This window comes from Sus scrofa, chromosome 4, assembly GCF_000003025.6.
Source record: "Sus scrofa isolate TJ Tabasco breed Duroc chromosome 4, Sscrofa11.1, whole genome shotgun sequence".
In the NCBI taxonomy this organism is placed as follows: domain Eukaryota; kingdom Metazoa; phylum Chordata; class Mammalia; order Artiodactyla; family Suidae; genus Sus; species Sus scrofa.
This window is the reverse complement of record NC_010446.5, coordinates 9,753,751-9,765,691: the sequence shown is the minus strand read 5'-3', so window position 1 is coordinate 9,765,691 and position 11,941 is coordinate 9,753,751. Positions and strand designations below refer to the sequence as shown.

The window sequence follows — 11,941 nt, the reverse complement described above, 5'->3', positions numbered from 1 at the left end:
TTCTTCTTCTTCTTCTTCTTTTTTTTTTTTGTCTTTTTAGGGCCACACCTGCAGCATATGGAGGTTCCCAGGCTAGGGGTCCAATTGGAGCTGTAGCCGCCAGCCTACACCAGAGCCACAGCAACACAGAATCCGAGCTGCATCTGCTACCTACACCACAGCTCATAGCAATGCCAGATCCTGAACCCACTGAGCGAGGCCAGGGATTGAACCTGTGTCCTCATGGATGCCAGTCAGGTTTGTTAACCACTGAGCCACGATAGGAACTCCTATAATCTTAAGAACAAAGGCAGGTCTTTTAAATCCACAGGGCTACATGGAGGGTCCTTTAGGAAAACCACTGTAAGGTGCAATTTCCCCCATAATGCATGTACGTAAAGAGAAGAGAACAAAGCTGTGGATAGGTGCAGACTGGCAGCTGGTGAGGCTCACTTACAAAGTAAGAGACCCATATCATCAGCCATCACAGTTCAAGATTCAAGTTTCCTTTTTTCCTTTTTCTTCCACCTACAGCATGTGGAAGGTCCTGAGCCAGGGATGGAAACCATGCCACAGCAGTAACCTGAGCTGCTGCAGTGACATCAGATCCTTAACGTGCTGCACCACAAGGGAACTCCTCAAGTTTCTTTCTTTCTTTCTTTTTTTTTTTTAGTGAAACAGCTGATGACATCAAGGACCTTAAAGATCAGATTTGAATCATGAGAACTTCACATGGTGAATTCTAAACAAAAGCTTTTCTGTTCTCATAACTGTCTGATTCTATCAGACTACTTCTGATACTACTTCTGTATTGTGCTCTGGGTAGACTAGCTTGGTGGTTACAGGCATGAACTTTTTGGCCAGTTTGCCTGGATTGAAATCCTAGCTTTACCACTTCCTAACTGAGAGATCTCGGGCAAGTTATTTAACCTTTCGATGAGTCCGTTTTCTCAATCAGAAAAATGACAAAAATAATAATATTCATTTCCTAGGGTCATTATAAGAGTTGATTTGTGTAAAGTAGTCAAAACAGTGCACTGTTCATGCAATAAAAGGAAACACCCAAATTATTAGGGGTAGTCTCAAAATTGCCATTATTTTACTTCTGCTGTTTATTCATGTCTCTTCAAGGCTTAAAGGATAGAGTCTAAGTCTGAACAGGGTCTCTAAGCCCTCTGCTTTCTGGACTCTGCTATTCCCAGGCTCATTTTCTAACACTTCTCTCTCTTTCCAGCAAATCAAGTCATTGGCGTGTCTTCAGATTCAAGGTGCTATTTCACACCTACTAAACTCAGAACAAGCCATCCTTGCTGCCTAAAATGCTCACCCCATGTTGTCCCCATGACAATTTTCTACTCCTTGGTGCAACTCAAAGCTGTTTCCCTAGGCTGCCTTTAGTGTTCTTTTAAATGAATGAGTGGATGAATGAATGAGGTAGATACTTAAGACTTTGCCTAGCTTCTATGATTCTAGAAACAATAAATCCAAGGAAACAATTGTTTTTTAATGTGGCATTTCCGAATGTATTGTACTTGAGTATCATCTCTGCTTCCTCTGTTACTTTTCTTGCCCATCCTGCTAAGTTTTTGCTCACAGAGAGATTAATTCACTGCAAAAGACATTTAAAGAAACAGAAACCACAAACGATGCATTTCTGATCATTTAAGGCACACACTGCATGTTTTCCAATAAAGTATTCTTGTTATGTAGTCACTGATTTCAAGGGTGAAGTAAAATACAGCCACACCTCGCTTTAGTGTGCTTCTTTTTACTGTATTTCACAATACAACTTTTTTTTTTTTACAATTGAAGGTTTGTGGCAACCCCGTGTGCGTCTATCAGGGCCATTGTTGCAACAGCATTTGCTCACTACTCATATCTCTGTGTCACATTTTGGTAGTCCTCAAAATATTTCTTTTTTCTTTTTCTTTTTTTGTCTTTTTGTGATTTCTTGGGCCACTCCCGCAGCATATGGAGGTTCCCAGGCTAGGGGTGGAATCAGAGCTGTAGCCACCGGCCTACGCCAGAGCCACAGCAACTCGGGATCCGAGCTGAGTCTGCGACCTACACCACAGCTCACGGCAACGCCGGATCCTTAACCCACTGAGCAAGGCCTGAAACCTCATGGTTCCTAGTCGGATTCGTTAACCACTGAGCCATGACGGGAACTTCGGTAGTCCTCAAAATAGTTCAACATTTCCTTTATAAGTGTATTTGTTATGGTGATCTGTAATCAGTGATTTTTGAAGTTACTGTTGCAAAAAAAAAAATTATAACTTGCTGAAGGCTCAGATAAGGGTTAGCATGTTTTAGCAATAAAGTATTTTTTAACTGAGATATATATATATCTTTCAGACATAATGCTATTGCACACTTAATAGACGATGGCAACTTTTATAGGCACTGGGAAACCAAAAAAAATGTGTATGACTCCCTTTATTGTGATATTGGCTTTATTGTGGTGGTCTAGAACCCAACCTGCAATATCACCTGTATTACAAGTAAAGGCATGTAAAAGACGTTTGGAGCTCTCTTGAGAAATGTGCTCCTTACAAAATATTCTCAAGATCAATTTTGTTAACACGTAGGTACTCAGTAGTGTTGACTTAGGAGAAGAGAAATAGCATGTGACCTTCCATGAAACGGGTGACCCAATCTTTCTTAGATCAGGCTCAGCGTGAGGTGCTTGAAAGTTGTCCTTTTTTGTCTTAGGCAAAATGAACACTCCTGGAAGTGTTTCATAAATCTGATGGCTGATGTTCTCTTACAACAATCAAGTTAAATACCAACCCGTCTGGTATTTTCTCTGGATTCTGCATTTTATTATTCTGCTATCAGTGTCTCAGGGGACTAACATTTACATATACTAAATCAATATTATGTTTTCCATAGCAAAAGACATCTTGCTGTCACTTATTACTGACTCTTCTGCTGAAGTTCTAATCAATTTACATTTAAATGCTTTGATAGAAAACAAATTTAATTTTTTTAATTTTTATTTTTTTTAATTTTTAGAAATTATGGTGATTTACAATGTAGTGCCAATTTCTGGTGTACAGCAAAATGACCCAGTCGTGTATACACACACACACACACACACACACACACACACACACACACACTTTTCCTCATATTATCCTCCAAGTTCTATCTCAAGAGATTGGACACACTTCTCCGTGCTGTACAGCAGGACCTCGTTGCTTATCCATTCTAAATGTAATACTTTGCATCTACTAACCCCAAACTCCCAGCCCGTCCCACCCACCCCCTTCCCCTTGGCAACCACAAGTCTGCTCTCCATGTCTGTGAGTCCTAAACTGGATTTTAGATGTTCATTTTCATCCTTGTGACTACCTTGAGCTTTGGAGTAAGGCATTTGCAGCTGAGAACCTGGTGATAATATTTTCCTCTAAGAAAATGAGTCAGTTCTCAGACAATATTCTAATATATTGAATGCCATGTAAATCTGACAATTTCTGATCATTGTAAATGCCAGGATATAATGATACTAGGTATTATGATAGTAAAGAAGATCTAACAATTGGGCAACCCTTATTTTGCATAAATGCCATTTTGTAGTCAAATGTATTCTACATGCTTTGTTCTATGAATCATCTCATAATTTCTATTCTTCCAACAACTGTAGATGATAAGGCAGCTTTTTTTCCCCTTCATTTTGCTGACACTGAAACTGGCTCAGAGACAATGAGAAAGGAACGGGCTCCAAGTCCAATTGGTGGTGGATGGCAGACAACTGTCTCAACTGGATTGAGACAAAGACTTTCACTGTCAGAGTCTTTCCAAGACCCTACAGCTATATCACATGACCCCACTAGAGCCACATCCATCAGCACTTCCGGAGCAAAGGACTTTTTATTATACACATTGTTTTATTTAACAAAAGGTTGAGGACAGTGGTCCATGAAGTGTGGTACCGAAGGCAGCAGCATTAGCATCACCTGGGAATTTGCTAGGGAGGCATGTTCTTAGTTGCCATCCCAGACATGTTGATCAGAAACTCTGGGGTGGGGGGGAAGGCCCAGCTATTTATGGTTTAATAAACTCTGTGTGGATTCTGCATGACTCCAGCGTACAGACTATGAACCATTATGCTGTGGCGCTGTAGGCCTCCTTACCATCTTCCTATGTTCTATACTAGCCACTGGGGTCAGAGTCCTGGAGGTTCATAATAAAAGGACAACCTAGAGCAAACTGGACTGATAAATTCACAATGGGAAGCAGTGATGGGTAGTGAGGCACTAAACAGCTGCATTTATGTGACATATTTAATTTCTTTGAGCCTCAGTTTCCCCATTAAAAGAAGGAGGCTACTATGTATGACATGGGGTGTTGTAACATCAAGTGATTTGATGTATTCATGGTATTTAGCAAACTGTCTAGTGCATAAAAGGTACTCGATATGTGTTTAGAACTGGGGGCTCCATCTCTCATGGAAAGGAGAAGTAAGCTGAGTTTTTTCCTACATATATTGATTGACAGGAGGGGGAAATCACAGACATTCAAAATGCAGAAAAATAGTTCCCATTGTGGCTCAGTGGGTTAAGAGCTAGCATCAGTGAGGATGGGGGTTCAATCCTTGGCCTCGCTCAGTGGGTTAAGGATCTGGCGTTGCCATGAGCTGCGGTGTAGGTTGCACATGTGGCTCAGGTCCCGTGTTGCCATGATGGTGGCAGAGGCTGGCAGCTGGGGCTCCAATATGACCCCTACCTTGGGAACTTCCATATGCTGGGGGTGTGGCCCTACAAAGAAAACAAAAACCAAAACCCAAAATCAAACCAAACAAAAAAGCAAATGCAGAAAAAGATAAGGCCAAATAATTACAAACCATGGAGTCATGACTACATTTCTGTACATTAGCACGTCTTATGTCTGAGCAGAGCTGGATTATTGTATGAAAGACAAAGTGCTTAATAAGTACTATTTCATTGAAAACCACCTTTGAGGGAGACAGTGCTTTCAGCCTAGTTTTACAGTGAAGAAACTGGGCAAGGGAGATGCAGAAACTTGCCCTGACTTTCATAACTGATAAGTAGTAAACCCACATTTCAAATACACATCATAAGGTTTAAACTCAAGCCACTCTTGTGGTTCTTCGTGTGATCTAGAACACGAGTTAGACTGGCTTCCAGATGTCAAAGCGGTAACATCACACACCCTCAAAGCTATGCGCTATTCTTTTTTTTTTTTTTTTTTTTTTGGCTAAACCAGAGAAATTGATTGCCCCAAATTCTGAACACCACATATATGCACTATTAGAAAATAATCCTTCTAAATAATGATAATTTTCAACTTTGACTCTGCGCTCATACAAAGCATTCGCTTTAGTCCCTGTCATGTAGGGCAAGAAGGAGACTTTCACAGGAAATGCATTAAAATCATTCATATTAAACTCATGAACATTTAGATGAATAAGCATTTAAATGACAGAGAACTTAACAAATGGCTGATATACGTACACAAAACATCAAGGCTGTAACTCATTTTTTAGAACAAAAATAAATCCTCCTTTACAAATAAAGAAAAAATAAGTTTAAAAAAATAAAATTAAATATGCAGAGAATCACTGCTATTATAAACTAAACCAGTGTGATTAAACTATACCATGGTCGAAAGACACGTTGAAGGAAGTAGGCAAAAAACCTAATGATGGCTTTTTGTTTGAAGTCATCGGAAATTTTTTTTTTTAATTTAATTTTATTGGAGTGTAGTTGACTTATAATGTTGTATTAGTTTCAAGTTACAGCAAAATGAATCAGCCATACATATACTTACATCCATTCTTTTTTCCCACGTACATTATTACAAACTATTGAGTAGATTTATCTGTGCTATAAGGTAGGTTCTCGCTAATCATTCGTTTTATACAGTATTATGCATATCATTCCCACCCTCCCAGTGGTCCCCTCCCCTCCACCCCTGATGGTTTGGAGAAGAATCTAGAACGGGTACTTCTCCACTCAGCAATACTTTCAAGACACAGGCCTGGATACATAGATGGATCTGCTGTTTGGTGTGTTTGAATTCAGCAGGTAGTTACTGTAGGACAATCCCAAAGAATTTAAGGATTTTAGAAACTCAGTGGTGACATGTTGGGTTTACCTTAGTTCTAAACTGGCCAGGCAAGCCGTGGTGACACACCGAAGGCAGAGAGGGGTCCCTGATCAGAAGGCTAAGTGACAAGAGCATCACCACACAAAGTGCTTCTCCCGCCCTGGGGAATCCTCGCAAGAAATCTGCGAAGTGGCTTATGGCCATTTGGCAGATGAGAAAACAAACTCTCATAAGGGGGAACAGAAAACCACAGGGTACCACATCAGAAGTGTGAGCCTCTCTCTTTCTGTAGTGAGGAAAGCGGCACAGAGAATTTAAGTACTGGCCTGAGAACACACGGATACAGCGATGAAAGCCAAGTCTGCGCTAAAAGCGCACAAAGTCAATACTGTGCATGCTTTATGTGCCTTGCTGAAGATAGCAGAGTACAGGCAGGATGGGGCAGAGCACAAGTCCTAGTTTCTTTGATTCCACTTCCTGTAGTTTATTTCCCATGATATCACATTGCCCTCTATCTATATTAAATATAATTACAAAGAATGATGGAAGATACCAGAAAGCCATCATTCATCATCTGAAAGTGGTGCCAGAGGCAGGGCTGGGGCTGGGAGAGGAATATATGTGAGTTCTCTATTGCTGCTTTCTGCCTGTCTGTCTGCCTCTGTCTGTCTGTCTGTCTACTTTTCTATCTATCTATCCATCATTTATATATCTACCTATTATTTATCATCTCTTAGAGAGAGAGGCTGCAAAAAGTCAATACAACACATGTGCATTGGTTCACATTTACCTAAAATTTCATTAGCCTCAACCTGGGTAAACAGAATCTTACCATGACTTTTCAAGTTTCAGTGACCCCTTTCCAGGTCACTAATACCTTCAGGGTTTCTATATCCATGGTCTTGCCAGCCAAAGGTGGAGAGCTGAGTTTTCAAAGGAAGGATAAGGTCGTATAGAAGGTCAGTAAATTTAACCCTGGTTGCCCATGAGAATTAAGAACTTAAAACTAGGGAGTTCCCGTCGTGGCGCAGTGGTTAATGAATCCGACTAGGAACCATGAGGTTGCGGGTTCGATCCCTGCCCTTGCTCAGTGGGTTAACGATCCGGCGTTGCCATGAGCTGTGGTGTAGGTTGCAGACGCGGCTCGGATCCCGCGTTGCTGTGGCTCTGGCGTAGGCCAGTGGCTACAGCTTCGATTCGACCCCTAGCCTGGGAACCTCCATATGCCGCGGGAGCAGCCCAAAGAAATAGCAAAAAAAAAAAAAAAGAACTTAAAACTAGATTCTGTACCGATTCTGCTTTACATGAATTGGTAGGTGGTGTGAACACCAGTATTTTTTAAATGCTCCTCTGCTGGTTCCAATGTGAAGCCAAGTCTGAAAACCAATACTTTCCAGGGCTGGATCCTAAATACCTGAGCGTTGCCTCACCATCCTCACTGTCTATGACAAATGTCAATATACTTTCGGGGCCAATGTTTGTATGATGTTTCATTGTTCTGTCTCTTCCAAAATAATTGCTTCTTGGACACAAACATCTGAATTCTGCATGTGGGAAACCCACTGTCACGAAGTGAGCAAAATGATAAGGGTTAAGCAAGAGGAGGGCTTTGCTTTGGCTTACCCTGGGATTCCTCCAGATTCAAGCTTGTTTGCAATGTCCACATCCCAAGACCAGACATCAAACTGCCACTTCCGCAGCCCCAAGACGCCACACAGCACTGAGCCTGAGTGGATTCCAATTCGCATGTCAACGTCATGCTTTGTCCTTGACCGCACATACCTGTGGACATAGGTGAATGGGAAGACACATGTAAAAGGTTCCTGCCTGCTCTGTAAGTTCAACTCCTTCCCATTCATAGGCCACTTCTCCCACGAAGCCTTCCCGGATTTCCCGATACCTGGAAAGATACCCTTCTTTCTCCAAAGCCCTGTAGTCTTTTATCTGAACTTTTAAGGGCCCTCATCATCCTTCTCCCCACACCTGCTCATCCTGTGTAACTTCAGTCTCCGGGAATGGCATTGATAGCTTTCTCTACTCACTACTGCATAAACCTGAGACAGATGATCGATCCCGCGCTTCACTGCATGCTCCACTGCCAACCCAAATCTTTGTATTTCTGTTCCATTTTCTTCTCAGGTCAGGCCACCATCACGCTTCAGTCTGGGGTCCCTGCCTCAGCCTGACTTCCTTCCAGCTATGTTCCACACAGCCGTCTCCACCACCAAAGTGACCTTGTCACTCCATCGCCCTTGTTTAAGACTCTTTCCTGACCTCCTGACTCCTTTGAGCAGGGGTCTCTGGAATAGAGTGCTCGCATCCCAGGGCTGAGCTGGGTCAACCACTGAGATGCAGGGAGACAATGATACAACTTCCATTTATAGCTTATGTTTTTTTTATCTTTTCCCAAATGTCACATACGGATTGACCTTAACGACCCTACAGGATCCATGTCACAGGGGTCCTCTGTCAACATGGAGGTGGCATCTTGCGAAAAGAGCAGGATTTCTACCATCAAGGGTTTCCTCTGGACACTGTATCCTTTCTTCATCTTTGGAGTATTTCGAACAAGTTTAGTTTATGAGTTAAAGGATGTCATTTATGTAGAAAGAAACTCAAATGGCAGAATATAATACTCTGAAGTAGAATAGCTAGAAAAAAAACTTCATTGCACACAAAATCCAGTGGTTATTTTACTCCAAAATGCTTAAAGCAGGTGTCAGATTTCAGGATGATTTATCCCTTTTTCTTTGGCAATAAGACAACTGTTCCAAATTCTCCGACTTTTCTGTGATAATGGGTTGCCATTCATATTCCCACTAACAAATATTTGGAGAGAAACAAACTTGCTTGATTTGTTTACCTAAACTGAGGAGGAGGGTTTAAGAAGTGAGAAACTAATTGATTTTCATAAGAAATTCATGCTCTGAAGAGAGAATTTTGAAAACGGAAGTTTGGAAACGTCTCCATCTCTTCGGGAACTGGATTGTCAAACAGAAGTTATGTCAACTATTAAAATCCTCAGAGATGCATATTTACTAATGTCAGGGAGGAGAAAGTTTTCCTCTACCTTTCTAGGTTCTCTTGATTGGTCTAAGAATTAAGTTGACATGAGACAGATTAATAGGAGAAAAACCAGAAGTTCCCATCGTGGCGCAGCAGAAGTGAATCCGACTAGGAACCGTGAGGTTGCGGGTTCCATCCCTGGCCTTGCTCAGTGGGTTAAGGATCCGGCGTTGCCAAGAGCTGTGGTGTAGGTCGCAGATGTGGCTCTGATCCTGTGTTGCTGTGACTGTGGCGTAGGCTGGCAGCTGTAGCTCCGATTCGACTCCTAGCCTAGGAACCTCCATATGCTGTGAGTGCGGCCCTAAAAAGCAAAAAAAAAAAAAAAAAAAAAAAAAAAAGGACAAAAATCAAATTTAATTCTGTCCGTACAAGGCCTCCTGAGAAAAATGAGATCCCAGGACAAGTTAGGGAAGTGAGGCTTCTATGAGGAGAGGAGGAGAAGTAGGGAGGGGTTTGGGACCTTGAAGGAGAGGAAAGCAATTTACAGGAAGATGGGAAAGAAAAGTATGGTAAACAGATCTCTGCAGAGACAATGGGACACAGAGAGGAATCTGATCCAACAAGCCTTGCTAAGTTTGCCATATTTAGCTCATATGCCTTGTAGTAGGCTTCCTAGGATAGGACCGATCTTAATTCTTTTTTTTAGATTTTTTGTTTGTTTGTTTGTTTTTTTGTTTTTTTTTTTTTGGTCTTTTTGTTGTTGTTGCTGTTGCTATTTCTTGGGCCGCTCCCGCGGCATATGGAGGTTCCCAGGCTAGGGGTCCAATCGGAGCTGTAGCCACTGGCCTACGCCAGAGCCACAGCAACGCGGGATCCGAGCCGCGTCTGCAACCTACACCACAGCTCACGGCAACGCCGGATCGTTAACCCACTGAGCAAGGGCAGGGACCGAACCCGCAACCTCATGGTTCCTAGTCAGATTCGTTAACCACTGCGCCATGACGGGAACTCCTTTTCTTTTGTTTTTTTGTTTTTTTGTAGATTTTTTATTACAATTGATTTACACTGTTCTGCCAGTTTCTGCTGTACAGCAAAGTGACCAGTTATGCATTTATATACATTCCTTTTTCCACACTATCCCCCATCACAAGGGATTAGATACAGTTCCCTGTGCCATACAGAAGGATCTCATTGCTTATCCATTCCAAATGCAATAATTTGCATCCACTAACCCCAAACTCCCAGTCCATCCCACTCTCTCCCCATCCAATTTTTTTTTTTTAACACAATTAAGGGGGAGGAAGTAAAAGCTCTTTCTGAACCTTTTGTGTCTTAAAAACCACCAGCCTAAAATAATCCTCATACTAAAGAGACATATTCTGGGGTGGCAAATTTTGCTCCGCTGCAGTAACCTGTGTAAAAGTTTCCTAAATGAAAAGTTGCAGAAGAGTTTGAACCCATTTGTTAAAAAATATTAAAAAAAAACTATCATCTTCTTAATGAGTTTGTATGAAAAGCTTACAGACATCAGAGAAGAAGAAAATATATGACAAGACTTGTAGAGACCTTTGGCATAAATGACTTAGAAAACACAGCCAAGGGTGCAAATGCTCCCCCAGGATCTGCCTGTCTTTATAAGACATATTTATCTGTGATGGCCATTAAAGCCAGATGTAGAAATAAATTGAATTTGAAACCTGACCTTTGCATTTCTGTATCATAAATTATTAAGATTAAAAAAAAATCAGGAGTTCCTGCTGTAGCACAATGGGATCGATGGTGTCTGCAGCACTGGGACGCAGGTGTGATCCCTGGCCCAGCATAGTGGGTTAAAGATCTGGCATTGCCACAGCTGCAGCGTAGGTCGCAACTGTGCCTTGGATCTGATCCTTGGCTTGGGAACTCCATATGCTGTGGGGTGACCAAAAAAGAAAAAAAAATTTTTAAAAATTAGTTACATGCAAACCCTCTGCTCTCACTAAAAAATGATGAGAGAAGAAAGACTTCTGCACTATAATTAAATTACAAAAATGTAAAAGTATTATTTATTTCATCATTATCCCCCCTCCCCTTTAGCATGTGGGAGTTCCCAGGGCAGGGATGAAACCTGTACCACAGCAGTAACCAGAGCCACAGCATGAGCAACACCTGATCCTTAACCCACTAAGCCACCAAGGAACTCCTCTCATCATCATCCTTTACAACCCATATCTCAAGTATGTCTTAGAGTATCTGTTTTTAAATGTATAACTATAATGATAGAACAGATACTACAATTTATAAATTACAATAATCATTTTTGATAAAAATGGGGGAACAAAATATTCAGAAATCACTGGCTTGTAAGATAAAATGGCACATAAAGACCTTCCTGATCTGTTCTAGGGCTGCATTATTAGACTCATCTCTCATGTACACCTTGCACTCCAGCCATGCACATTACAAGCCAAACTACTGCCTGAACCCTCGGCCCAGGAGGCTCCCTCAGTCTGGAATGTCCATTCCCTAATTCGGCTGAAGTCTGGATTATATGCCTTTCCTAGTGCTCCTACTGCATCCCACGTGGGGTGCCATATTGCAATCATTTGTCCCCTCTATTGGACTCTAAGCTAATTGACAGCACAGAACTTTCATGGCTCGATGCCATATACCCCTCTTATGGTCCTGGGTTTGGAACATGGCCAACACCCAATAACTATTTATGGAATGGAAGAATGGAAGGGTGAATGGATGGGTGAAAGGATACCCACTCTTCATGTTCCCACGTTTCTAAGCATTTTGATTAAAAGTATAAACTCCTCAAAGTCAACACACCTGTCCCAGCCATCCTTGCCTCTCTCACAGCCTGGAGCATCATGCCTCACATAGAGTTGGACTTTTTAAA

The 11,941-nt window shown here is 41.7% G+C and overlaps 1 protein-coding gene across 3 annotated transcripts in view; it reads right to left on the bottom strand.

The window, feature by feature from the left end:
* ADCY8 (adenylate cyclase 8) overlaps positions 1-11,941 on the bottom strand; it is a 221,668-nt gene that overhangs the window by 101,374 nt on the left and 108,353 nt on the right. For all 3 annotated transcript variants that reach the window (XM_021088905.1, XM_021088903.1, XM_021088904.1), the window contains exon 6: positions 7,675-7,833. In XM_021088905.1, coding sequence (XP_020944564.1) covers positions 7,675-7,833 — 159 coding nt within the window. The remainder of the gene's footprint in view (positions 1-7,674; positions 7,834-11,941) is intronic.